This window comes from Trematomus bernacchii, unplaced genomic scaffold, assembly GCF_902827165.1.
Source record: "Trematomus bernacchii unplaced genomic scaffold, fTreBer1.1, whole genome shotgun sequence".
In the NCBI taxonomy this organism is placed as follows: Eukaryota; Metazoa; Chordata; class Actinopteri; order Perciformes; family Nototheniidae; genus Trematomus; species Trematomus bernacchii.
In genome coordinates, this window is record NW_022988066.1 from 1,694,804 (window position 1) to 1,722,626 (window position 27,823).

The 27,823-nt window shown below is 40.3% G+C and overlaps 3 protein-coding genes across 4 annotated transcripts in view; 1 reads left to right on the plus strand and 2 right to left on the minus strand.

Moving 5' to 3' along the window:
- Positions 1-578: 578 nt before the first annotated feature.
- On the minus strand, positions 579-6,580 carry crtac1a (cartilage acidic protein 1a). 2 transcript variants are annotated; one of them, XM_034120598.1, is made up of 14 exons: positions 6,412-6,580; positions 5,737-5,935; positions 4,942-5,138; positions 4,698-4,834; positions 4,441-4,597; positions 4,221-4,355; positions 3,158-3,294; positions 2,940-3,076; positions 2,773-2,855; positions 2,471-2,571; positions 2,221-2,389; positions 1,094-1,239; positions 838-877; positions 579-749 (listed from the first exon to the last, which is right to left on the minus strand). In XM_034120598.1, the coding sequence occupies exons 2-14, from the start codon at positions 5,931-5,933 to the stop codon at positions 742-744; spliced, it is 1,644 nt and encodes a 547-aa protein (XP_033976489.1). In that variant the 5' UTR covers positions 5,934-5,935; positions 6,412-6,580; the 3' UTR covers positions 579-741. The 2 variants fall into 2 exon arrangements, with proteins under 2 accessions (XP_033976489.1, XP_033976490.1); XM_034120599.1 differs by lacking the exon at positions 6,412-6,580 and having other exon boundaries at positions 5,737-5,957.
- A 157-nt stretch (positions 6,581-6,737) lies between these two features.
- r3hcc1l (R3H domain and coiled-coil containing 1-like) lies at positions 6,738-12,196 on the plus strand. The gene is made up of 7 exons (XM_034120600.1): positions 6,738-6,946; positions 7,329-7,821; positions 8,015-8,202; positions 8,838-8,908; positions 9,198-9,293; positions 9,389-9,529; positions 11,634-12,196. The coding sequence occupies exons 2-7, from the start codon at positions 7,351-7,353 to the stop codon at positions 11,684-11,686; spliced, it is 1,020 nt and encodes a 339-aa protein (XP_033976491.1). The 5' UTR covers positions 6,738-6,946; positions 7,329-7,350; the 3' UTR covers positions 11,687-12,196.
- A 3,854-nt stretch (positions 12,197-16,050) lies between these two features.
- Positions 16,051-27,823, minus strand: part of LOC117474472 (lysyl oxidase homolog 4-like) — a 20,732-nt gene continuing 8,959 nt past the window's right edge. The window contains 16 exon segments of the mRNA XM_034120271.1: positions 16,051-17,002; positions 17,106-17,217; positions 19,546-19,581; positions 19,583-19,683; positions 20,090-20,205; positions 21,001-21,038; positions 21,040-21,060; positions 21,062-21,106; positions 21,108-21,185; positions 21,188-21,249; positions 21,828-21,990; positions 22,493-22,660; positions 23,064-23,218; positions 25,271-25,451; positions 26,652-26,859; positions 26,967-27,005. Of these exon segments, the coding sequence (XP_033976162.1) occupies positions 16,932-17,002; positions 17,106-17,217; positions 19,546-19,581; positions 19,583-19,683; positions 20,090-20,205; positions 21,001-21,038; positions 21,040-21,060; positions 21,062-21,106; positions 21,108-21,185; positions 21,188-21,249; positions 21,828-21,990; positions 22,493-22,660; positions 23,064-23,218; positions 25,271-25,451; positions 26,652-26,859; positions 26,967-27,005 (1,594 nt within the window). The 3' untranslated portion in view covers positions 16,051-16,931.

Sequence of the window (27,823 nt, forward strand, 5' to 3'; positions counted from 1 at the left end):
AGGGCTGCTCGATTATGGCAAAAATCATAATCTCGGTTATTTGGGTCAATAATTGATATCACGATTATTAAAAGCGATTATCCATTTACTCTGAAAACATCCATTTATTGAAAAAAGAAATGTGAACAGTATGTTTTTAACAGTTGATTAACCTGAACTTTTAGTATAATTCAACTGAAAAACCAATAAAAATAAATAAAAATAAATCGTTTTATTTCGATTACGTTGTTTTCGCAATCGTTGCAAGCCAAAATCGTAATTACGATTAAAATACGATTAATTGAGCAGCCCTAGTGTTAGTGAAATGTAAAAAAAAAAAATGCAGGAACCGCTAGTGTTTCCTGATGCTGTCAGTGAAAGTGTTTTTTGTATCTACAGTATGAAATGATCATCTTTGTGTGTTTGACATGTTTATGCTGTTTGAGTGAGGATGCAATGTGTGATGTGCAATATGTGATGATTTTTGGGAAATAATTAACATTAAAATGCATCATGTTGTGTATTTAAATAGCCCATTTATTAAATGTAGGGTATTCTAACCCTTACTCACTCAAAAAAGAAATGATAATCTGACCATATTGATTTGAAGTCATTTATTTAGGGAGTTTGCCAATGCGCATTAAAAATAACAAGCATAACCATGCAGTAGCTGTAACAATTCAAGAGAAAAATAAGAAAGTCTTAAAACTACTCATAAAGTAAAAGGAAATCACAAGGCCCAGGGATTTTTAGAGACTGTCCTCACACACCTGTAAAAACATAAACATGAAATTAAAAAAAAAGCAAATTTAAGCCACTATATTTAAAAAGGACTGATTTAAAGTATTTCTTTCTTACCTGCACAGCGGCCATTCTGGACAGAAAAGCCTTTCCCACACTGAACAAGAGAAGAAAGACATTCATTGGTTTTCAAAAAATATATGTTTATTCATTAATTTAGCAGACAAAGGGCGTACAATTATTTTAGAACATAGGAGGCTTTGTGTTGTCTGCTGTAGTTTGTGGTGAACATTTTTTTTAAGCGCCTACCACAGAGTGCCTAGGATATTACCGGTGTTCCTCATAATTCATGCCGTGGGCCCGTTGTGCGTACCTGCGTGTCATTGGCAAGCAGAGACGATTCCCCTTCTTTGGGAAAAGCTACTTCCACCACTGAGTTCATTTCTCCAGGCTGAAGGGTTCGAGAGATGGAGCTGCCGTCAGGCCAGGAGACTTCCAGTACTGTCACCTCATCAGTTCCTGGGATTCATGGGTCAAAAGTAAAACACTGAGCATCACTCAAGAGAAAAATGTATGTCTGTGTGTAAGTACAACATGGGATTACATCTTGAAGGAATAGCTTATAAATATTTGCTGAGAGTTAGATGAAAAGATCGACCACTGAAGCTGGAGCCAGGAGGTCATTAGCTTAGCTTAGCATAAAGAGTTTAAGCAGAGCGAACAGCTGGCTGAATTAATCCATAGTTAACACAGACTCTTATCATCTTGAGGTTGTGAGGTAACAAGAATATAAGTTATACGGCAATAAATAATGTGTTGATTTTGAAATTATTGTCCCTATAAAACCAAAAATGGTTGTTTCTGTTTCTTGCCAGATTTAACAAACAAAATACATGTACATGAATGGCTTGAGGGGTTCACATAGGTGCATGTTTAACCTTGGACATCGCCAGGCCAGGACTGCACTGGGTACAGAGTAACTAGCGAACAAATTGTGTAACAGGTTGAAAAATATTTTTGATATAAACTCACAGGCACGGCTAAACATCTAAATCCGCAAATATTATCAAGTATTAACACCTGCCATGATGATTGTTTTATAATGAAACCTGAGAATGTGCTTGCTATCCTGGCATCAAGAGACTTTTTGTGAGTTAGATCACTGAATCAAGAATAGGAACTCAACTTAAACCAGGATAAAAATAAATAACTTCAAATTCATTAGCTGTGTAGTCTGGGGGTTTAAACACAGCTTGAGGCCAACTCGATTAGCAGGGGTCGGGTCTGGGTTTGGAGATAATTACAAGTCATAGCTCGGTACCAGTTCTGTGCAGGTGAGGGTTTGAAAAACTGAACCCATGCAGGATAAGATGACTTTAAATTAAGTTATATATATATATATATATATATATGTATATGTGTGTAATTGGTATACAAGATATATTTGAAAGTCACGTTGTCTCCAGAGTCTGTGAGTTATAAAGTGCTAAAGGAGGTTACCTAATCCAAAGTGTGCGACAGGCTCCATCTCACACAGGTACCCTGATCCTCCGTCAATGATGCGTGTGTGAGCTCCACTCTGACGGGTGAAGGCTGTCACCTTGGCTCCCCGCGCAAAAGAGCCAAACTGCGTGCGAGGGATGACTCGCAGCCAGTTGTTGGACGAGCCCTGATTAAGTGGGACAGTTCAGGTTGAGGATCATTCAGGCTCAGCAACTATTACCAAACACACACTCACACAGATACACACCTGCGTGACCTTGAAGACAGAGATTGGTTGCTGGACACTCTCTCCATGTGCCAGCAGCAGGTCCAGCTGTCCATCCCCATCCAAGTCTGTGACGGTGCCACCTGGCCAAAACAAACAGAGCCTTTACTGCGCTGACCTACATAACAACCTCACTGTGACGTTTAACCGACAGCTGTGTCTCTGTAAATCTCCTCCAAACAGAGAGGTAGCAGAGGTGCATTCACTTCAGGTTATGACATTCTGAGAATAAAACAAAATGAAAATATGTTGTCCAATGTCCTCTGGTCTGAGGTGTAGCTGACCTGTTCCCCGGCCCTGTGGCTCTGCAGCATCTCCCACATTAAGCTCCGAGATCAAAGGGTCTGCATCGGCTCTCCTTGACACCCTGCATAGAAACACAACATTTATTTAAGAGTTTTAAATAGTGTATGCTTCTTTATTGGGCTTGGGGTTAATACTGAATAGTCACCTGAACAGCCTGTTAGGGGCGTTGCCTCTATAAGCAATATTGTTGAAAAACACCTCCAGCTCCTTGTCATTGTCAAAGTCAGCAGCGATGACTGTGCGAATAGGCGAGGGAGCTGCAAATCCTCCAGAGGCTATGTTCTGCACAAGCAAATACTTTAAAGTCTTGCTTTATCAATTTTATTTTAACTTTTCCTTTCTGCCCTTTCTCTCCTTCCTTACCCTGAATTTAGAGTCGCTGCCCTGCAGGTAAAGTCTGTGGGGGCCGTTCCAGTTGCCATACACGATGTCCGTCTTTCCATCTCCATTGAAGTCAGCGAGTGCTACTCCTCTGCCATGCTGGCTCCGGTCCTCCACACCTTCAGAGGTTGACAAAAGGTTGAAAGCTTTATTGCTGGGAAACTTCTGCCCCAGGCCCAACTAATAGCCCCAATGTGTGGGGTTTGGAAATTGCCAACATTGGCGACTCCTAGTGTTAGTTTTAAAGAAGACACCCTGGAAGACATCATTGCATTTTGGTACATTATGTGACATAACCTTATTTAAGTATCAAATACCTGGATGGTCTCACAGTGTTTAAAGGTAGAGTAGGTAAGTTTGAGAAACCGGCTCGAGATACACTTGTTATATTCCATGGAATGCTCTTAACATCCGATAGCAATGAATATCTTAAGTGCTTTGACTAAAAATCCATACAAAATGTCATCTGTGGAAGCTGTAATACTGTAAAAAGTACGACCAATCATTTTAGCCGGCCCGGCTAAAATAACTGGATGGCCTACCTGCCTGTCAGCCTTCCATCGGGGCACAAACTTATCTCGTGCCCTCATTGGTCATGTGCGCATTCGTGTGTGTTGGAGGAGGGGCTCTGTAAAGAAGTGGCAGATTTTCTCCGGTTGTGTATTTTCAAATTCTAGCGATCTCGAGCCGGTTTCTCAAACTTACCTACCCTACCTTTAAACAATAAACAGACATGTGTGTTGCTCTGCGTGGCTGTAGTAAGGTATAGCATTGCATTGGGCTAAACACTCACACATTGCTATGTTTACCATGGTTACTGTCTTATTTAGTTAATAAAATATGCTAATTAGAAAAACAGCAAAAAAGCTGAGGCTGATGGGAAGCGCATCAGTTTTTCAAATATTGTGTAATATTTATATAATAATGAACAGATACTCTTTTTATGGCAATCCATTAAAAAGTGTTATCAAGCCAAGAGAGACTTACACTTCAATACCTACAGAAACGCTATTCCTGACTATACCCCTTACTGTTTGATACTCACCAGCCTGTGTGGCCATATTCACAAAAGTCCCGTCTCCATTATTCTTAAACAGGAAGTTAGGTCCATTCTCGTTGTCACAGAACACGTCCGACTTCGACTGGCTCAGGATTGGTCCGACCACCACACCACGGCCACCTGCGTAACGATCAAAAAATGTATGTTTCAGCTGATTCAGGACACAAAACATCCCAGACTTCACCTCTCTAACCTGACTCCTGACCTGTGAGCTTGTTGACCCCGGCCTCTGCAGCCACATCAGACAGAGCGATGATGCCCTTGGAGACATCACTAGCAGCCTCGTCCATTTCTAAGAGAGAGTGGGGACCGACGCTGCCACTGGCATAGTTGGCCACATAGATTGAGTAACGGCCGGTTCCCTGCAGAGAAAAAATATGAGGTATTACGGAAGAATTTGAGAATAATTGAGACAAAAGGTGGAATAAAAGATTGAGGGACTTGTTAATGCCATTTACTAACCTTTCTGTCTACACATGCAACCGAACGTCCTGCCATGTGATTAGCGACACCACGGAGCACATTGAGCTCGTCCCCAAGAAGATCTTCAAAGCGACCATTCCGAAATTTGAACAGTTTATCTGAATAAGTTGCCCGTCCTGCATAAAAAAAAAAAGTCAGTTATCGCGGGGACGGAGTCTTTCAGATACTGGTAATCACCTTCTGGATACATGATGAAGACATAACATAAGAATGTGCTATTCACCAGAGTAGGCATTGTTTGTGTTGAGGAAGTAGATCTCCTCACGCCCATCTCCATCCACATCACAGGCTGTAACTCCGATAGCATTTCCTGCTCGGTCCCTCAGGGCGTAGTATGGAGAGCTGCTGTCATCAATAGCAATGTTTACCAGCCTGTTTAGAGTGCGATCGTACTTCAGCACCAGGTTGGGCCCATCGTACCTGAGGGAAAACATCACACAAAATAGTTTTGTACATATAAGAATGTCTATGCCATTTGGAATCGGCCCTCCACAAATTCAAAGTGTAATGGAATATGTCCCACAAATGAAACTTGTGCTCGTCTTATATTGTACTTCTTAAAAATATATGTAAACAAATATTGCACAGTAGTATTCATGTGTTAATAAGTCCACTTTTCAAATAAATTCAGTCAGTTAAAGTTGGGAACATTTTCTAACAAATCTAAGTTGATAAGAAAAAGCCCAATGACTTATTTGCATAACAAGCTTGAAATATACCCTTCCTGTTTCCCCTTATTATAAGCAATCTGAGGCTTCTGTTTTAAGGGTTGAGCCGAACACTTTTTGTAACAAAATAAATGGGGAGCTGAGATGTAGGCTGTTTTTTTTTCATAAGGCATTTTTAAGTATCAAGCATAATTTACCTACATTTGATTGATTTTGCTCATTTATATCTGAACTTATGAGGTAATATACCTCTAGTGAGTGGCCCAGCCCTTCGTATATTTTTCTGTATGTGGCCCTTGGTCTATGCAGTGTAAGGAACATAGGAAACAGCTAACCCTTTTCACACTCACCCTGCAACGACCACCTCCAGGTCGCCATCCCCATCCACGTCTGTAACAGCCATACCATAGTTGAGTTGTGTGGGATTGTGCAGACTGTCAGGAGGAAGCATGGTCTGTGTTACAACCTGCAGCATGGGCTCAGAGCTCTGGGCGTGGCACTGATGCCAGACTCCAGCCAGGAGGAGCAACAAACCTGAACGCCACATCACTGCAACGGGAACACAGAGTTACTGTACTTTTACATGTATGATGATGCATGCAGACGATGAACAAGTCTTATGTTTAAAGCAGGACAGCCTCAATGATGATGAGCTAATATCATATTTAGAAACACTGTGCATGAGTTAGGGCTAAACAATTTATAATAAATAGATCTAATTGCAAATATTTTGTCTGATATTCCAGTTTTAACTTGAAAGCCTTTATATAAGATGATTGTAGTATGAGATGTTTCTCTGCAAATCCACCATACATTTAAACGTGAATCATCTCTACAGTATACACTTGCATGCTCTTCGTAAGATCAACATTTTTGTCACAGGGTTAGAGAATCTGCACACAGGTATATTAACCCTCTGTCCTTATGGACATGTTTGTGTTATTCATACTTGATTGTTGTTAAAATGAAGCACAGCCCTGCAGGATGCTGAGCAGAGACTTTTGTCTACGCAAAGGCCGTCTTACCTGCACCGTCAGGGTGAAGAGAGGGAGATTATCAGACTCCGCAGCAGCGATGTGAGGGCACTGGGCCGTGATTGTTATATAATTTGTTATTAAATGTTCAATTCCCACACAACGTCTGCTTATAACATGTACCAGCTTGTGTAATGCAAAGACGATTGGCCAATCAGCGAAGACTTCTGGGCCTTATTAGAAAGTTGACCAATAGCTGATCTGGGTTTCTGTGAGCATGTATGTGGAAGGCGGAAGTCGTGTGTTTGCAGGCGCTGTTAAATCAAAACATTACTTTACGGTACTGAAATAATAATTTCAACCGACAGCACATTAACATTGTCTTTCTGTGGAGAAATCTTGATTATAAAAACAATGCATGTTGTGATTTAAAAAACAAATACGATAGTAAAAAGGCGTGCTCTTCTTTCAGAGTGTTTTAGCTGCAGAGGCAGAGAAATTACACTATATCCCAAAATCCTTTGCGCTGTCCTACGCCTGCGTCACCTGTGCGACGAAAATCTGAAGCTAAACAAACCAAACCCGGGTAAGACAAATGAGCAACCGTTATTTTAACAATTCTGCCAGGAATGTATTTATTAAAAATAAATATACACAATCCTATTTGAATGTATGCTGATACTAACTGAATGGTTGTGCCCTCAATGAGCACATCTTTCTACCTCAGCGAGTGGAAGATTAGTTAGCTAAAGCGGTAAGCTAATAGCTAATAGCATTGTCATGGTTTATATGCGTTTAGCAAGATTTTAGACTATTTTCTGGGGGGAGTTAACTAGTTCACGTAGGTTGGTTAAAATAACATTCATATTGTTAATAAACTCATTCAAGACTAGTTTAGAAATGTTAACGGTTAAAGCAGACCCATTTTCACTGCATTGTCTCTTCCTCTGTTTCCTTTGATCATCCAGGTGTTTTTAACGTAATTCAATAATGGAGTTGGAACAAGCGAAAGAAGACTCTACTGCAGCCCAGCCGACACCCGCACCGCCCGCCCCGTCTAAGAAGACAGGACAAGCTCAGAACGTCCCCAAGCAACGACTCCCTGGAGCCAAAGATAAGGCACAGCCTCAGGGAGAAGTAAAACCAAGACCCAGGCCCCGCTACACAGACAAGGCAAGGAAAAACGCCAAGAATAAGAAGGACAAGGCTGGAGCAGATAAGGGAGCTGCTGCTGGGGGAGAAGGTGAGGCCCAGAATGGAGATCCTGAGGTAAAGGCAGAGGAGGATACAGAGGTTAATGGGCAGCTTGACCCAACCAATGTGGAGGCCGAACTTACCTCACGGCTGGAAGCAGCTGCCATTGAAGAGGAAGAGGAAGAGGAAGAAGAAGGGGAAGAGGAGAGTTGGGACACCTTGTTCAATGATGAAGGAGATTGCCTGGATCAGCATCTTTCAGAAGAGGTGAGAGCTTGGGCTTGGTGATTCAAATATGAAAAAGTAAAAATAACCAGAAGAACCTTCCCTAAAATTCAGAAACACACATTTTCCAGTTTATTCAGCTCAAATGCGTGCATTACGTTTTACAATACACTTATCCCCTTGTTGTTTCCCTCTTCTCCCTCCTGTTCTCATCTCACTTTTCTCACTTCTCCAGCTGGCTGTGAAGCAAGGTAGAAAGAAGAAGTCCGTCCAGGAGGCCAGGTTTGATTACTACAACACGGACAAAGATGCCGAAGATGACATCGACCTCACTGACGACGAACTTGCTAACATTGTAGAGATCTACGAGTTCCCTGCTGAGTTTAGGACCGAGGACCTTCTCAAGTTATTTCAGGACTACTCGTATGTATAATTCTTATACCTATTACTGAGAAAGTTGAGAGCCTACATGTTCCAGGATGCATTGCATTGAAGGTACTAATGCAGAGCCAAAACATATTGTAGCCAAGCAACACCTATTGTATGCAGGTAATAACAAAAATAAATCATGAAAACATGGTAATCTGGTCCAGAGAGAACCGAAACTACAACCTTTTGAAATTCATGCATAGTAACAAAACATGAGCCCTCGGTCTGCAACAGCATCCAATAAAAACCAGCACACGGCAGCTTCTGTAGTGTGTGATCATTACTTTCCAGCTACAGAGTCGGCCTCTCTCCGCTGCAAATAGCCAATATTCCACCTTGCATAAAACTACGTCACTATCAAAGGACAATGCAGGAATAGGAATAACATCAGACAGTAATACACACTAAAGAACGTATTGCTTTCATCAACTACATTCACCTTTTAAACACTAATTAGACATCCACATAAAACGTGTCGATGTTCTATTTAAAGATTCACATTGGAAGCCTGACTGAACCACTAAATGGACTCTCATTGAATGTGGCTTCCCTGGCATATTTGGTTTGAATCTTCCTGTGGTTTTTGTAACAGTCTATGTTGTCTGACCTTTTCTTACTATGTTTTTCAGACAAAGAGGTTTTGACATCCAGTGGATTGATGAATCAAGTGCTCTTGGCCTCTTCTCGAGCCCCATAGCAGGTAAGTGAAGCACGGCGTCACATGTAAGAGACATTTGGGAGGGGAGTACCTCAAATAAAAAAATCCTCTGCAGTAAATATGATTGTTGTGAGGCTTTACCCAATAGGAGAACATATGTTGAGTATCAGTGGACCCTTATGGAACGACTCAACATTATTTAAATTAATAATAAGTATGGGATAACTGCTGAGTGAATACATTGTATTGTGGGCTCTATTAGGTTTACACAGTTAACTGATAAATGTGCTTTTTAAAAATGGTGTTTAATTTTTTTCTTCTCAATTTTCAGCTCGGGAAGCTTTAAGAACCAAACATCCACTGATGAAGCTGCGACCTCTCTCCAAATGCTCCCCCGCCACTAAAGCCAAAGCTCGTAGCTGCTCAGGTACAAAAAGCGTCTCCAGTTCAGCTCAGATCATCCTCTGTAGCTCACATATTTAGATGCACGACCTCATCATTCTTTTTTCATCCCATCCTCAGACTACCTCTTGCCTGCTAAAGAGAGACCTCAGACAAGTGCCGCACTGGCGCGAAGGATGGTGATCGGTGCCCTCGGTGTGAAGAGCAACCTGACGGAGGAGAAGCGTGAGGCAGAGAAGAAGAAGCTCCAGGAGGCCAAAGGTGCAATATTTACAGCGATAGTTGAGATTGTATTAAAGGGAAGATGTACTGTGGTCAGCAGTGCTTTTAAAGGACTGTTCTCTATAGATGAGAGCAACCCATCCGGTATTTTCACCCTACGTCAGGGCCACGCCCCTTTTTGGGTGAAAACACTTGCCGTCATTTGACTGGCGGTAAATACAGATTCAGAAGTTTTCTCCAATCACATCAAACATTTTAGAAAACATTGCATATTTTCATCTACAAGGAGCCCGATTTACAATGTCAGGTCAGGCAAACAATTACACCATTTCCTTGGAGATCGATGATCGATTTCGATGTATGGTTTAATTTATGTGACAAGGGGATCGTTGTCCTGTCACTCTGCTGGTGGACGAACTTAATCTGATATCGGCTTGTCAGTGTTTTATATTTAAATGCAGCATCTACAGTAGGGCTGCACGATTTTGGGAAAAAATCTAATTGCGATTTTTCTGAAAGATATTGCGATTGCGATTCGATTTGCGATATTTGTTTTTAAGCGACCCAACGGAAGTTTATTGTAAAATGCTGCCATATCTCCGGCTAGGAAGGTCGTATCAACATGCTCCCGTCTCTAGCACCCCCGCAGCCCGAGCTACGAGTGAAAGAACTAAACTTACATGAAACTTCCGTTGGGTTGCTTTAAAGTCAAGCTTCAGTTTAAGATTCGCCCTGTAATAGATGTAAAACATGTGATGGAGCATTACTAACCTGACTCAGGTGGTTTGTTTCACCAAACCATCTAGGAAAGCTCCATTGGAAGCCATTTGGAAAGGGCAGGCACTTTCAAAAATACTTGGCAGGTGATTGGATCAATCTGTCTATCACCTTTTATCATGGGCCACTTCTGATTGGTTAACAATGGCTGGTACATGTGGAGCACAGCACTTCTGATTGGTGTGGATGACTGACACACAAGAAGTAAAAAAATAAATAAAAAAAAAGTTAAAAAAATCGCAGGCTTTGCGATTTGATAATCGCATCATTTAAAATCGCGATTTCGATTTAAAATCGATTAATCGTTCAGCCCTAATCTACAGTCACTACTTTGCCTTTGAGCATTACAACTGTTTACTTTGATGCTAGATGTTAACCGCATTAGCATTATAATGTAGTTGTTCTGAAGTGTTTCACATAGCCATACAGGTATTGACCAACCGGGTCCCATTGGTTACGATCTAGTCCTATCTGTGGAGGCCTGAAGACACGGATGTTTTCTTTTACCATATTTTTAACGAAGTAAAAGTAAAGAAAATGTTAACTTTGGATCTGTTTTGTTGTTTGACGTGCACTACATGACACGGCAGCTTTAAGGGATGATGAAACTGTTGATTTTCGCTTGGCGCCGATGCCTTGTTTTCACCGGAAAGTGGGTAACTGTGCCAGGAAGTGAGGTAGCCCTGCTCTCATCTATAGTAGAGTAGATGATCCTCATCCTGTTGGGCTGTTTCTAACGCGAAAAATAGGTTTAATATCTTGAGTATGAAGCACGTTGTCAGTAAGAAAGAACCTTGGTTACCAGTTACTCTATGAAGAGATATAAAGTCCTTACCTAGCTGTCTTAGTCTTTGCATCACAATATTTCCACCACAAGTGGGAGCTATTTTCATACTTTACTTAAGAAAATGGAGATTGATGCCAAGAGAGGTTGCTCTCGGCCCACTGCTGTGCTCATCATAACAATTCTATAATCAGAACAGCAGCCATTTCCCTTCTGAGATGGAACATAAGTATATAGGCCCAGAAAACCACGAATGTCCACTGAAGAGCCAGTCGGGAAGTATAGAAACTAAAAAGAAATCTCCTTTGTTCGTCCCACACTGTGCTCTTTATGTAAGATTACAACAGGCACAGTGAATGTCAGATATGCATCGTGTGCTGAACATTGTGTCCTGGGAAAGGATGCCACGTATGGTCTTATTCACAGATGAATTTGCAGCCGGCTCCTCAGCCTGCCTCACTGCCCTGCATGTGGTGAAGACATTGATACAAATATAGAGCAACAAATAAACAAAGTCTTGTTTAGGTAAGAGCTTCCGCTGATTGATGTGTTGAACTGTGTCTCTGTGATTTATCTTTTCAGAACAAAAGCGCATGGCAGCCAAGCAGAAGGAAGATGCCTGGGAGGGGAAGTGATTGGATGGAAAACTACCGTTTTATTTTTGTTTTGATTCCTTGATACAGCAGAGACTAAAGTCTTCTGTTTCTTCTCCTGCTCTGTTTTCGTCAACTGGCCACTCCTTCCTACCGCCACACTTTCCAGAAATGGATTCCCACCATTTTTTTCCTTCTTTCTGGCTTTAGTCCTTTAAAAAACTGTTACAAAACATCTCTTCATCCTCAATCTGTTTGCCTGCAGTGTTACATCAGCCTTTATGTTCATTCTTTGTTCATGCTGGGACTGTTGCCTCAGTGCCATGGCTGGGGCTAACACAAATAACAATGTTTTTTTTAAATCATATTTCTTGACATTGTATCCAAAGTCTGTAGTGAACCATCAAGTCTAATCCAATTTAATAATGTTTGTTTTAATATAGAATTATGTTAACGTTTTTTTTTTAAAGATGAACCAAGTAAATGAACTTGTAAATGCGAGGGAAACAAATGCAGTTTGAAGGTCCTGTATTAAAGTGACAATAGAAAACATTATTGCTTCAACTCTTCTTTGTGACATATTTTTTTTTTGTTTAAAGCAAAATGTAATGGCCGAAGAATAAGACCACAACAAAATAGCTCACAATATATTTTGCCAGTAAAACAATCAGAGTCCACATTCACGGTGGGAAGTCTACTTGACAAAAGACCCTTGTAGAGGTACGAAGAAGGAGGGTGATTAAAAACATTATTTTTACTAAGCTAGATCGTTAAAAAAACCTGCTAACTTCTTTATATTACTCTGTTTTACTCATTGCACTGAGATCAGGGTTTGTAGTTCTTAGGGGATTCTTCAAAAAAGCCAAGCTGCTAGTGATAGTCATGTTGCTCGCAATCCATAAAACAAGGTGAGTGGTCTTGTTCATATCAAAATCAAATGATAAAAAATATATCATCATAGTCTCTGTTTAATATCTCTATGGCCAATCATGAGGATACTGTAAATCTCTATATTTGAAGATATTGTTGAGAATAGACTGTAAACACTTTTGTTGAAGACCTGTTCGCTTGTCTTATTCATTATTTTTTGAGAAGTGAAAACCCCCCAACAAAGCTGCTACTCTCTTCCAGTTTCATGGCTGTTCTGCTTCCTAAATCTATAAGGCGTACATGTTTGTTTTAATACATTTTCAACAAGCAGAGCTAATGTCATTAAATCTGAAGAACAAATTAAAAGATGATTTGTTGACAGACTGAAGTTAAAAATAAGAAAAGGGTTTTTTGGTTTATTTTTTGATGTGAAAGCTTTCAGTGTTCAGGTTTTCCAGGAGTCTCACCTCATCCATGTTTAATGTGTTTTCAAAGTGCATTTCATCATGGCAACATTCTTAATGCACAAACAATTGTTTTTCAACACGTTTATTATTAGTATTGGGTGTTAATGTGTTAAAATATACTAACATTTTTGTTAAATGTGTTGAAACAAGGTTAGTCACATCCAGTTTTGTTCATGTTGTTGCTCCAGTTGTATAAAAGTATAATTTAGTTACTAAATGTTGCAATATTACGGTTTATAACAACTCCTTCAAATTGCTTTAGATGACAATTAGTTGTCAATCTAAACAATGCATATTACTCGTTGTTTCTGGAAAGCTGAGACATGGACTTTTTACTAGTGAGAGACTATGTTACCTAATTCAGAGTTGGCTTTCATAACTCAGCTTCCTGAAACACACACATCCAGGCTCAGGAGACTTTTGCGACAGCTGGAGGCAGCGCAACGTGACCCAGCGCCTCTTTTACCTCAGCCAATAATTAACTCTCTCTTTTTTTGGAGAACGGGCTGTACATTTGCCATTTGTGTTACTGCAAATTATTTCTACTTTATATCAACTTCAAAATTAAATCTGTTGACTTTAAGTGGATATGTTCACCTGGTAATTCAACACATTGCTAGGTATATTAATAGGACCATTCATGTTGAAAATGAATCCGCCTGCACTCTTACATTGGTATATTTGTATACATCAATGCAGTGTACTGCTGTAAAGAACCCTGTTTGTGTACTGGTTGAGATTGTAAACTGAGGATGACTACGTGCCACGTGGCTCATACAGGGCTAATTAAAGTGGAGCAGTCACCACTACAGGCTCAGATTTGTACATGACATATAAACATGAATGCAAGTTAAATACAACTTTTGCAAATATTTATATTTATATTTTTTTCTTGTTTTTCTCCCTTGTTTCCAATTATGTAGTTGTGGAGCAAAAGCATTAGGAGTGATGGATGTATGTTGCACATCACATAATCATGCATTGTTTGGTTTGATGACAATTACATTTAAAATATATTTTAAGTGTTCTCTGTGATATATTAAATGCTGGTTCTGCTTTTTTTAAGCGCTTAGGTCTCATCTGGTCGCAGTGCACACATAACTTCAAGTGTGGAATAAAACCAAGTGTGGACAAATGTTCATAGCGAGTTTGCCAGAACAGAAGTGGACCTCCCTGTGCTGTGTTGTTCTTGCATCTGAGCTACATATACAGATTGTAGCTGCTCTTTACCATCATCGTGTGAGATCTGAGCCCTGCCTATAATCTCCTGCTTTACTGTGGCTTCACGAGGGGGTGATGTACCGCAGAGTAGCCTGCTGGGTGCCTTGCACACAATCATTAGATTAACTCCTCAAACACAAACCACAACTGAGCAAGTGCCAACACTGCCCTGGAACATGCTGCATGTCATGGATCAAATCAAATGTGAGTCATGGTCCAAATGAAGGAATAATCTGATGTCACACCACAATAGAAGACAATGGTGGCGGTTTTTCCAGCATTAAACACTTACTAAACATATTTTAGATCACTAAGTCTTCTTAGAATTCAGAGCTTTCCTTCTAATGATACACAAATTGATCACAACCTGAGTAATTGTAGTGATAGTATGATTGGCATAATTGCATTCACAACAACAACTCATACAAATAACAGAAGTACTTCTGTCAAGATAATAAATACACATTTTTCCTCTTACATATGGAATCTCAGTTAAACATAGGCTACTGTAGAAAAAGTCTTAAAAGGCTATACTTGGTTTGGTCGGACCAAGCCTTCAGGAAGAACGGCAGTCTTTGAAGCCAGTTTTCAGCAACACCGAGGAAATATGACTTCCTGGTCGGTCAAGGGAGGCCATCGGGCCCAAAAAGCCTTTTCTACATAGACTTAGATTAAAGATATGTCTTAAGATCCGCAGGTATTTTATTTAGGTAAATCTACTCACCCTTTCACAATCGCACACATTTAAATCATTATGTTTTTAACATTTTTGAACTGACTCATAACCAAATTCAGTAAAGATTTTGTTGTGCTCCCTATGTGCCCGTGCTTGAGGTGCTGTTAAGTGAGGTTAAAGTAAATGCTAGAGCGTGGAAGACTCGGGTATTTTTAACACTTGGCTTCATGCGCCACTGAGCAACTTGTATAGGAATGAACAGGGTTTTGCCTATGACACTGCATCCAGTTCTCATATATTTGAATATGACCAGCAGCTTATGATAGCTTATGATAGCTAATGTTAGCTAATATTAGCTAAGTTTGGGTATGTTTTCCGTATAAACACCGTTAATACGGTTTGCTTACTTTGTGAGTGCTCTCCATATGTGCTTCTGTTTAAAAGCAAAGCATGTTAGCTAAATGCAAAAGCATAGCATGTTAGCTAAATGCAAAAGCATAGCATGTGAGACAGTAATTTAGCATTTAGCATTATCCACTGCCACTGAGTGATAGCTATAGTCACCTTAAAGAAAACACTGCTAAGAGCAGCCAGCTCTTCAAATGAACTAAAAATACTATTTTTTAAAACGTTCTTTATGTACTTTGTATAACTTATTTGATTCTATGTCCTTTTACTGATATAAAGTTAACGTTACATCCTACTTCCCATAAAAAGGGAAAAATAGGACCAAAGTGAGTGACATATAAAGTATAGCCTATGTAATGGTACAATGGGCAGAGAGTTTCCACCGTGTTTGTATGTGTTCATCAGTGGGAATGAGGTTGGAAACAGTCATAAAATACGGGTTAGCACAGGCTTCCTGGGAAAAGATGTGAAACACTCATTGTTGAAGGTACAAACGTTTTACTGTAGATGTTTTTTTTCATTTTTTTATGAATGAAGCAAAACAAATCTATGTTCTGTTGGGATCTTTAAACTTGCATAAGGCTCTGAAGCCTGCTGAACTGCTGTTAGGGACAACGTGAGATAATTCTTAAACATTGAGTCAGTAGAATAAGGGAATCTATTTAGCTAATTTCTAAAATGTTCTGCAGAAACTGTAACATTAACTTGTATCTTTGTTCTGCCTTCGTAAACTCTGTAGTCAAATAATCATGCCTCGAATAACCAGTTTGTCAATTTGACGTTTATTCTTTCACTACCATTATCAAGTACTGTACGGTTAAAGGCGCAATACTGTGGAACATCCCATCTGATGTTACCGATGTTAAACAGGTAAAAAACAAACAATTGAACATATTTGTCCTGGTAAAATGACATTTACAAAACACAGCCACACAGGGACAAGTTTCAGCTCAAGTACATTACAATTCTACATAAATTAGAGACCTAAAGAACAATATTCCAAAGAAGTAATATAAAACTGTACATGACAATACATTTGCAATACATTACAATATTTATTCAAATAAGGCGAAATAGCACCATGAAACAAAAAAATGATTAAAAAAAACAAAAACCATACAGTTGTGACAGTAAATACTGCATTAGTAATGTGAACAGTGAAAGCACAGGAAGCATGTACAGAGTTTTGTCGTTACCTGGTTTGATATTATATAAAGGACAGCCTGGCGGTTTACTGTAAAAGTTAAGGACGTGTTGTTCTCATATGGCTTGATGGCATACCTTTCTAAACTGTGGTTATGTTTTGATCAAGGTATTAAACTTGTTACAAAATTCAAAACAAAGTCAAATCAAATTGTAAACTAGTCTATGTTTGTCATGGTGAGATGGTTCTTGTGCCTTCTTTGGTCTTTATCTACTTTTCCTCTTTCTATATGTCTCCTTTAATTTCATTGACCTTCAAACAGGAACAGATCAGTAACAGGATCCTTATTGGCCATTTTTTCATGTAGTCTCTCCCATAATATCCCAGTTTCCCACCATCCACTTATTAACTGGCATGTCATTGTCATTTCACCTACTTCCACTGACATGTTGAAGTGTGGTGAGCACTGTTATTATGTACTTAAATATGCTTGTTCCTTATTCACAGGAAGTTGTTGGAGATCTGACGTTGATGGTCAAACAAGTCCTCCACCTCGGGGCTGTAAGCATCGCCTGATGAAAACACACAGAGGAGAGAAGTTGAGTATAACGCAACAAATATGGAAAGTATTGATGTGTTGACATGGACTGCATCTATGTCTTCTTCACACCGTACCTGCATGGCATCCAAACATGTAAACTCGAGCTCCATCGTACTTGCACCGACAGCGCATCACGTTGTTCTGGAAATCAGACTCAGCCATGTCTAAGGAAGGGTTAACCTCCACCTGTAAAAGAAAATATAGTAGAGATAAACTCCTGCATGACTCAAGTCTGTCTTGACTCACAATACTGTACCTGTACCAAACTACTAAGTATGTTTTTTCATCACAAGAGAGCTTTCAACTGACAACATGCAAATGAACCACGTGCAGAGGCAGTAAAGGCATCACAGAAGTGTAGCATTTCCCTCTATGCTGAGGATACCTTGTTATATACAGTAAGTCTCTTCAAGCATAACACATGCCCCTCAATACTGCAAACAAAAGCATAAACCTTCCATCTCAATTGACCGACAATGATTCCTTCACCCATCAGGGGAAAACAATTAGATGGACCATTAACATTTTTGAGAATTTTTACAATCACGTTTCTAGTATCAACATGTATCTCTGAGTTGAACAATTAAAGTCAAATATTTTACCATGCATTAATTTCCTATCAATGTACTTTTGATATCTATGTTGTAATCCACACCTGGCTATATGTCTCCGAAAATAACAGTTTCTGATTTTTTAGAAAATGTGCTTGTTTGCTCTTTAAGAAGATTATTGACAATCCAATTTCTGTATCTTGAATATTAAGAAATATTAAGAGATTGCTAACTGAGTGTAACAGGAAGACTGGTTGTCTAACCTTCTATCTAACTCTCAACACTGTAAGGGTGGTGTGATGGCCTATTTATGAAGTAAAGGAACAAAGATACACTTTATTTCAGAGTATTTTAGTTTTTTTTTATGTGGCCAACTGCAAAACCACAGGATTATTGTTCTCCTCCTTTTCTATATGGCTCATGATGTATAAATTAGGGGTTCAAGTGATGCATGACATCACTTTCCACTGTTATCTCCCTGCAGAGATGCACATGACAGTTTTGGGTTTGGATGTAAGAAGCAGCCTATCATTAGGCTGTAGCCATGGTTGGTTGCTATGGTTTGTTGTTTTCCACCCTGTCTGCCTGCCTGCCATATATAAGAAAAGCACCCAAATGAACTTTCCTGATGCAAACATCAAACAGATAACATGACACAGATTTAAAAAAGCAACCCTGTCTCATTTCTTTACTTACAGTTAAAATGTTGTGGCTCCAATTATATATTCACAGACAAAGATTTAAGATGTATAGATATTCATGATAATTATTCTTTTTAATTACATTTTCAGCCTTATTCGCCACCAAGGAGTGCATATATTTATTAATATTGCATGTGGAGAGCAGCTAATATTTCAGCATATATTTTGTAGTCCTGATGTAAAATGTACTGGGTGGCAGTTAATGCCATTTTAAAAGCTCTTGTAATAATGTAAAACAAAGGGCCCGCGGCCTGTTTTACAGAACAATGAAAGTCAATGTCATGAAAAACACTGTGAGGTTGTGCAGCTGATTTTTAAATGAAGTAGCAATCAGGAGCAATCTTTCTGAGGTGGACGTGACTCATTGTTTTAAATGTATGGTCCTATAAATGGCAATTCTTGGTAAAGACTCAAAGAAAACACCCAGCTGCATCTCACTTCTTACACAAATTTACTACTGTTGAACCGCGATCCCAACCACAAAGTGCTGCTGGGCCACGTCGTCGTGACAACAGTGGATCTCTGCTTTATGACATGTGTGTGGTTTTTATCTTTCAAGACGGGCTCGTCACATGTGTAGAGTAGAGACAGACCCGTCCTGTATGTAATTTACGCACACGCACATGTTAGTCAACACGTAAACATCTTGATTGTATGCAAACACATAATAAGAAACTGTAAACATCACTTTGCTGCAACCAAGCTGCCGTGAAAAAATAGAACAAATGACAGAGAAACGGGACAGATGAGTAGGTCACCGCAGCAGATTGGATGTCTCTTAAAAACAGACGAGAGATGTAACAAACTCCACTTTCAAACAGAAAAACTCACTCTGTACAAATGTAAAGTGCTGACAGAGCAGTCCCACTGGGAATAGGCCTAATAGCAGGTCTACTTTCTATATAAATCCAGACTAAATTCACTTTCCTTAAATACGCACACACCCTTAAAACTACATACATACTGTATACTGAATGGTACAGCAGCCAAGAGCCATTGATCCCAAATTATAGTCTTTTATCAGAGCTTTTATCTCATGTGCGCCTTCAGATGTTGAAACAACAACTCGGCTTTTTTCTCGCTTTCACGCCCGACTTAAGAGGTTGTGTAAGCTACTGAAATGATGTGATTTCACCATGAAGATTGAAAGGGGGATTCTGTCTTACTCTGCAATTTTATCGGTTAACAATTACCCAACAGAATAAGGTGAATCTTGTGTTTTGAAGATGTTCCTTTATTTGTTAAAAACCAAGCGTTCTTACCTGGAAGATGTATTCACCAGGTCGTATGTCTGTGACGATCGATCCACTGGCAGTCGATATCGTGGCGGTATGTGTCCCAGCAGCCAACTGAGATACCCTGCTGTCCCATGTTATAGCAGGAGTACCGCTTGTGTGTTCCTTGTAGAGAAAAAAAAAGTTAGAAACACATTAGGCGAGTAAAAAAGAGAAGACTAAGTGGTGTAAATCTCCTTTGCTGCCAGTGGCTGTGGATTTTAATTTCTACCACGAGCCTGAAATTAAAACAAAATTATTACAAAACCAGATCTTTTTTGGGCACAATGGATAGAAAGGCTCTTAACTGTGTAAAGCTGTCTGGGCTTTGTGAAGACAATATGATTTTGGGCTTGGCCTCTGATCCTACAGCTTGTTGCTTACTTTGAATGCTTATTATAGGATTTCAGCGTTTCACTTTGATGTATTCTTGATTCTCTTGTTTGTCATGATTCTGGTTTCTTTTGTTTCCAGCTTTTCCATTGGGAAGCAGATTTACAGTAAGTTACATTAACCTGTAATTATGTCTCACCTTCAGGGCAGTATGTGTCCTCCAGACAGAAGCTGGCCTTGTGACCTTCGGCGACCTTGGTCCCGTTGAGCGTCAGCAGGTCATAGTGGGTGAACACCTCAATGCTGTGGTAATGCCTAAGGAATTGGATCAGGGGTGAAATGATTAAAAAGAAATGTGTTAATGTGTTGCTGTTTTGGTTTACACCTATGAGAACAAACCTGTGAGAACAATCCCTGAGTTTCATCTAAAAGTAGAGCAACCATAAATCCTTTCACGTTGTTGTGAAGGCGTCAAACAGATACGAGCAACAATTGTAAACACACGAGTGGGCTTAGGGATATCGGTTGGTGTTGCTCTCATTACAAAACCATTCCCAGAACAGACGGTACCAAAAGTCAAACCATGTGTCTGCTGGTGGTTGAGGTCGTGATTGGGCTGCGGCGGGGGACAGACACAGAGCTGTGCCTCTCGTCTTGAGACAGAACCACAACCGCTGAGATAAGAAGCCAGGCACCTCTGAGCGTAGGAGCTGACCGGGTGAGGAGGATGCTTATTGTAAACATCATATAAGGGGATGAAGGATTGTCTTTTGCTGTGTTTAATAGCATACTTTTACATATGTCTGGTCATATATAGTACAAAATGTCACTGCGCTTGCTGCTGAATCTTACATTTCCATTCATGCAGTCATACATTTTTTACATCTGGTAGCTTCTTTTTTCTTGTGCCACCTTATAAAAGTGTTCAGTCCTGTGCCATGGGGGAGGTTATGTTGCCTTTGATGTCAACCAAACCACTGCAGCAGCTAAAATCCAACATAGTCACATCTGTAAAATGAACTGCTCTTGTTTAAATGAAAACCTTAAAAGCTCCTCTAAATAACACAGCGGCTTGGAACAAATCTGTTAAATGTCAGCTTCATCCTCTACCTGTGACACTGGTGCCATGTCCAGCTCTCTCTGGTGGCCCTTGGGCCTGAAGTCGGCGCGGGCCCATGTTCATGATGCGGGAGGAGAAGCGCAGCAGGCGGCGGTGGTCCGTAGGGCCAGGTCATTCTGGCGGCAGAGGACGACAGGCAGTTCTCCTCATTGGCGCAGGTCAGCAGGTGGATGGGGGGCGGTCCTCCAGGTAGGCCGTCTCCTGGACCAGCTGAGCATCCAGGACCAGGTCGGGAGCAGCTGCAGGGCCGAGGGTCACAGCGTTGAAAGAAAATGTATATATATTTTTGTCTTTTAACTCCTTCTTCTTTGTCAAAAACTGACATCTGCTCTACCAACAATGCGACTCAACGGCTGACTGTCAAAGATACAGCCTTTAAGGAATACTTTCCCCTCAAAATGACCATTTATGTATCAGTAACTCAAAAATTATTACCTTTATTTCTTGAATTAACTTGAATCAAACACAAGTTAAAAAACAGATAAAGGCCTTGATTAATTGAATACACTTTTGACTCATTCTGAAAAGCAGTGCTAGCCTTACAAGTGTGTTAAGTAGAGATGATAATTGGGCTACAAATGTCTGATAAGTTCTCGACACCTTCAGATTTTTGTTTCATTTTAATACTTACATTCTTTAGCCCTAACTTAAGCCGTCTCAAGTGGCGTAATTAGAGGCAATTGATTACAATTCGAACAGCTCCTTCTAGAGCCATTAAAGGCTTTAAACACTTTCTTTTACAGACCAATAGAGTTTTCCTGTAACAACATGGCACAACAAATGCAAATGTTCCTGTGTTTGCTGGTTCTGGACTCACTTTCTACACATGTGACTCCTGCGGCCCTGCCGTCTCCTCCTCTGGGACAGTAGACATTTGTGTTCCTGCGACAATGCTGGATGGACATCTCATTGCCGATGCAGTGACTTCCACTCAGAATCACCTCGCCGGCATCTGCAGAGCCAGGCCAGTACCAGGTCTCCTGCACACACACATAGAAGAGATTCACACATACAATCATTAGATCTTTGCTGGAATAACAACAGGAAGAAAATGGTCAAAGCTGGAAGAAAATAGCAGCCTCTGCTATAAACAAAGAAACCCCATAAGAACTATCAGTGCACATTATCACATTTTACACTCTTTTACACAATTTTAAGACTGCCTGTTAAATGTTCCCGGCAGCCCCCCTCAAAACACACTCATGCTGCCCTTTCCATTCAGTTCTATTTTCAGTCTGTTTGCTCTGTGAATTTCTCCCGGATTTCTCTTGGCCTCACTTTCCCTCTTTTATTTTCAGTGCGCTGGAAGTGGACGTTTGTGAAGCCTGTAATTACCTCAGGCCTCCGTAATAACACAGCACAGCGCAGAGAGAGGAAGAGAGAGGGAGGGAGAATGGAATATAGGAGCACAGAGAACAAACGCTTAGAGGTCAAAAGAGGATGAAGAAAAAAAAACATCAACATGTTTATTCTGTTGTTTACCTGAAGAGCAGTGGCAGCGAAGCCCAGGCCGAGCTGTCGACAGACCATCATGGCCTCGTTGATGCCCCAGTTCTCACTGCAGATGGAGCCCCAGCGCTTCACCCCTCCGACCTCCATCAGCACCTCCACACGGCCCTCAGATGGCTCTCTGCCTCCTGCCAGACGCACTGAAGGTAATGAGTAGAACACGTTTTCTTGTCAGTCTGTAAACACTGCTAACACTGTGGTAAGCAAAGTACTCAAAAGCAGTATTACCACACTAGAAATACACTGTTATAAGTAAAAGTCTGCATTTAATATTTTACTTAAGTATGATATAAAAATATTAGAATAGAAATGTACTTAAAGTACTAATTCTGAGTGATGGCCATTTCAGAATAATATAAATAATTCTTGAATTATAGTTTTAATCGGAAAGAACGTAAACCACACATATTGCTGGGTAGCTTCTGAATTTTAAAAAGGGATCAATACAAATTAAAATAATACACGATACATTATTTGTTGATTATAATTTGGTATAAAGTGGGGGGAAATGGTAATACTCAGGTTGTTTTTGTGTGTTTCTTACCGAGGCTTGCATGCCAGTGTTCGGCACGTTGCAGCGCACCGCTACATCCTGAGTGTGTTTGCAGGTGTAGAGAGGCACCTCTCTGTAGGTACACTCAGTAATGGACTTCTCCCGGCCTGTACACTGCACACTGTTCATGTGGATGGGTCCGGTACCTACAGGAGAAAGGGCGTGGAATTAATTAATTCACATGTGTCTTACCAACCATCGGCCACATGCAAGAAAGACACACACACAACACACACACACAACAACACACACACACACCAAACACACCACACACACACAACACAAACACACACACAACACACACACACACACAACACACACACACACACACACACACACACACACCACACACACAACACACACAAAAAACACACCCACAAAAAAACACACACAACACACACACACACAACAGGGTAAATAAATTACTATAAACCTGATGGCTCTGTACCACATATGTCCACAGAGAGGGATTAAAAGCCCAGACATGATGGGGTCTCTGATGTGGCTCTGAAACTGAGCATAGCCGGAGTTCTCTGTTTAAATTACCGTACAGTCTGCGCTACACATGCACAGCAGGGCCACACTTTACAGACCAAAATAGATACATAAAAGGCAAAATAGAGGAAAATCTTAGATCACATCTAGGTTTGCGTAGGTGTGTGAGGCCCATGCTAAAGCCCTATAATTTGGATAAATAGCTAATGATGTCATCAAGTCTAACTTTAAGTTTTTCTCCTATAAGTGAGCTTCCCATGAGCATTCACGTCACTTCTGCAACACACAGATTCACCCTTATAGTGTTCAGTTCTGCAGGGATGATGTATCTGTGTAAGATCACGGAACACCTATGATTTTTAAAGCGTCATTGCAATCACCAGAAATAAAAAAGCTATATCTTGGTCACATGACTTCGATGACCCATACACTAAGCTTTAGCCAGAAAAGTGTTTTCGAAAGTGATGACGTTTATGTCCCAGAAAGCCTCTTTGGTTTAACAAAGCTGTTACTAGCAGACGCCTTTTTCAAGAGACACTGCAAAGGCTTTAAAAATTAACAACTGAGGTATTAACGGACATATTTTATGATGTAGAACAAATGGTTAAAATCTCTTAAGCTTGTGTAACCACAGGCAAACAAACCCATTCAAAAAAAAAAAAAGGCCAAACAAAGGTGACTAATTTCCGTGTTGTTGGACTCATTCCTGAAGCACTCTAATGGCCTGAGACATAAAATGCTAAAGTGCTCCATTTGGACATTTAACAACGGTCATTATTCAGACACAACTGTACCATAGCACCTACTTTAATAGAGCCCTTAATTTACCTCAAATGAATTTCCATGAATTAGTTCATTAAGTTAAGCAGAGAGAAGGAAATGCACCCACCATTATGGACATGCTATGTGCTCGTTTAGGCAGAAAGATAATGGGAGGAAATGAACGTGATTACAGAGTTACTGCAGAGGTATGGCAAGGAGGAAAAAAAGGCCAATAATTTTGTGTGTGAAAGTGGGGTCTATTTCCTAGGAAAATGTTTGACTTTATTATTGCCTGACAATTTAATTGCTATATTCTCATGCCCACAACAAAAGCAGAGCTAAAGTAATCACAGTATTCCTGAATGTTTGGTCCTGCTCAGTGCTGATTGCCTGACATCCTGGTTTCAAAGCTGCGCTATCTTTTCACATACAGTACAACAAGTTTATTTTGACATCAAAACATGCCATTGTTTTGGTCGCTAGAGCTCATAGCATAGTTTACACTCTTATAATTGGTCATGGGTAGAGTTCCTCAACAATGAGCTTCTGCGACAGAAGTAGAAGTCAGGCTATAAACAATTTCTCTCTGGGTTTATTTGTCTATTCAGCCCCATAGTTCTTGGATAGCTGCGTTTAGCGACAGACATTTAGGCTGATAAGTGTTTAGTCTAAAGGATAACTGAGCTCACTGATCCTGCTCAGAGTGCATGATGAATTCAGGCACTGATTCAAAGTCGGTAACATTCAACAGAAAAGTGGTTATCAGATCTGTAGCTGGGACTCCTTTTGATGACAAATAAATACCCAGTTATGGTTTATCTAAACATAAACGTCTCACACCATGAGTTCACCAGACATGGTGAGTAAATGAATCACCAGAAAGACTTGAAAGTGCACTTTATGGACACTGTGTGTGGCTATGTTTATGTTTCATATCTTACCCTGTCCAAGCTGCGCGCTGTTGAGCGCCTCTTTGGCCGTCCCGAAGCCCAGCTCTCTGCAGACCACGCTGGCTGCAGCGATGTCCCACAGGTGGTCACACACCGTGCCCCACTTGCCCTCCTTGAGCACCTCAACACGGCCTTCCCCAATACGGGGCCCCGCCTTCAGACGCACCATGGGCTGGAAGGAGAAAAAAGTACGTTTAGATGCAAAATATCAAAGTTATTGAAATGATCTGGAAATCTTACACTCAGCTAATGTTTTTCTTAGTGTTTAAAATAAAACTGCTTATTTCTAGATTTCAGCCTGATAATAGTATTTGGTCTACTTATTTGGCACGGCGGTGGTAATGGCCTCTTGATCTGCCAACCTGCTGGATTATGTTTTTCTTTTGTTTCTGGTCTTTATTTCAGTGTGGAAGTATTTCCTGTTTTACTTTGTTATCTCCATTCATTTCAAGTAACTTCCTGCCTTTGTGTGTTTTCCCTCCAGTTTTTCATTGATTGCAACTTTCCAACTCCATTCAGGCCGTTCCTTGTTCTTTTTCTGTTAATGTCTTCGGAATAACCTGACAGCTACCTGCCGGACCTACATCTTAATTTGGATAGTAAGCTTATTTCCTCAATTAATCATTAGACTCTTCCTGCTCAGTTCATCTTTGTTTGTCTCCAATCCTGAAATACCTATAGTTTGATAAACTGCTTAATGAAAAGTAGAAAACGTTTACTTTTAAAGGAGAGTAGTTTTGAGAAATAAACTAAATAACGTACTTGCTGATAGTAATAAAAACATGGAAACCACTGCCATGAGATGGTTAGCATATCTTAACACAAAGACTGGACACCGAAAACAGCTAACTCGGATCCGTCCTTAGTCCTTAGTAAATAACACAGCTAAAAAAACATTTCAGTTGTTTTGTAGTACCTTTTTTGTTTAGTTTTGTTATCTAACTTGTTACATAGTTAGCTTAGCCTTAGAGGTTCTGGTAGGCAGATTTTGAGACCCTGATGAAACACTGGCTAGCTGTTTACTGCTTTTAAGCTAACCAGTTGGTTGCGTTGTTCTTACTTAATTTTTGAAGTAATTATTGAACTTTCACAATGAGTTACTGATTTTCTACGGTTTAAAAAGTAAGATAAGCCATGGTAAATAGTTTGCTTAAGTAAGTACTTTGGACAGAGCCATGCTAATGTTAGCTGACTGCTTTCAGTAATTATGCTAGGCTAAGCTATCTGCCTCCATATTGCAGCTTTACATTTAGTGGAAAGATAGGCAGGTAGTTTTGAAATTGTATTGAATTTACATTTTCAAACTAGTCCATTCATTATTAACACATTTGTTTATTATCTATATATTTTTAACTTCCACCTCCATACTGACCGGCACGGCGGGTGGTGCAGGCGCTCTGCCATAGCGGGTGAACTGGGTTCCTGGGACACAGCGGACTACAGCGTGGATGCCATTGTTGCATGGGACATTATTCCTGGGGAGGGACAGCTGGGCCTTACACTGAGACAGAGAGACCTCCACACCCTGACACTGCACCTTCTCCACCCAGTAGGCCTTCTTACCGATCAGTGTTCTCAGCCTGGGATGGGTAAGAAGAAGAGAAGTTGGTGGAAAGAGACAGGTATATTTGTGATTTGACACATAACTAATGCTAAAACAGGGGTTTTAATCTAATGTGGATTTTACCTGGAGGATGGATCAGCTATCTTGGAGTCCCAGATTTTCCTAAAAAGAGGGAGACAACACACTGGAGTTACAAGTATGCCTCTTTACATCCAGTAGACTAAACAACCAGCTGTCCTATACTAACTGCACACTCCCACAGTCTGCTCCTGTGCCCACTCGCATCCCTCAATCATCGTTTCTTCTCTTTCTTGATGTACCTACTCTTCCCTTCTGTCTATCAACCCTGAAATAAACAAACTGAGAGCTTTGAAGGAGACACAACATGCTGGGAAGGGCGTGTGTGTCTTTGGATAAACATAGTCCTCGTCTTAGTAACAGGGAGGGAGAAAGAGGGAGGCTGATTTACAATAACGGATCACATAACTCTTCCTTCTTTCCTCCAAAACCACCACCTACTTGTCATAACTTTTTATAGATCTTTCATTTCTACAGTCATGGGTATTTCTGTGTCAGTGTTTGTCTATATGTCTACAGTGAATGTCTGGTTTGGGGCATCCATGTGGAAAGAAAACTATAAATATAAATAAGCCACTATACATTAATCCCTTTCAAGAAGCCTTATTGAGGTCTGCCAACTCCAACAGGGTTTTTCTAAACCATGTCTCTAGTTTTATGGATATTACGTTAAACTAAACTCAAATTCTAAAGGGACACAGTATGTGTACACAAATAAGGCACCCTATGCCTATGCACACAATCCATGCTCAAACCTGAAAAGTCAAAGAAAAAAGAAAACGGTCAATAAAAAGGGATGCACAAACCAGACTGAGTCTGAGAAGTGTCCATCTATGACACACACACACACACACACACACACACACACACACACACACAAACACACACACACACACACACAC

Coding starts and splice junctions, on each gene's coding strand:
- r3hcc1l (XM_034120600.1), top strand. CDS start 7,351: ATGGAGTTGGAACAAGCGAAAGAAGACTCTACTGCAGCCCAGCCGACA. Junction 8,203..8,837: donor AAGTTATTTCAGGACTACTC/GTATGTATAATT, acceptor TATGTTTTTCAG/ACAAAGAGGTTTTGACATCC. Junction 9,294..9,388: donor CAAAGCTCGTAGCTGCTCAG/GTACAAAAAGCG, acceptor TCCCATCCTCAG/ACTACCTCTTGCCTGCTAAA.
- crtac1a (XM_034120598.1), bottom strand. CDS start 5,933: ATGTGGCGTTCAGGTTTGTTGCTCCTCCTGGCTGGAGTCTGGCATCAG. Junction 3,295..4,220: donor GAATATGGCCACACAGGCTG/GTGAGTATCAAA, acceptor CAACCTCTGAAG/GTGTGGAGGACCGGAGCCAG. Junction 2,572..2,772: donor GCCACAGGGCCGGGGAACAG/GTCAGCTACACC, acceptor TGTTTTGGCCAG/GTGGCACCGTCACAGACTTG.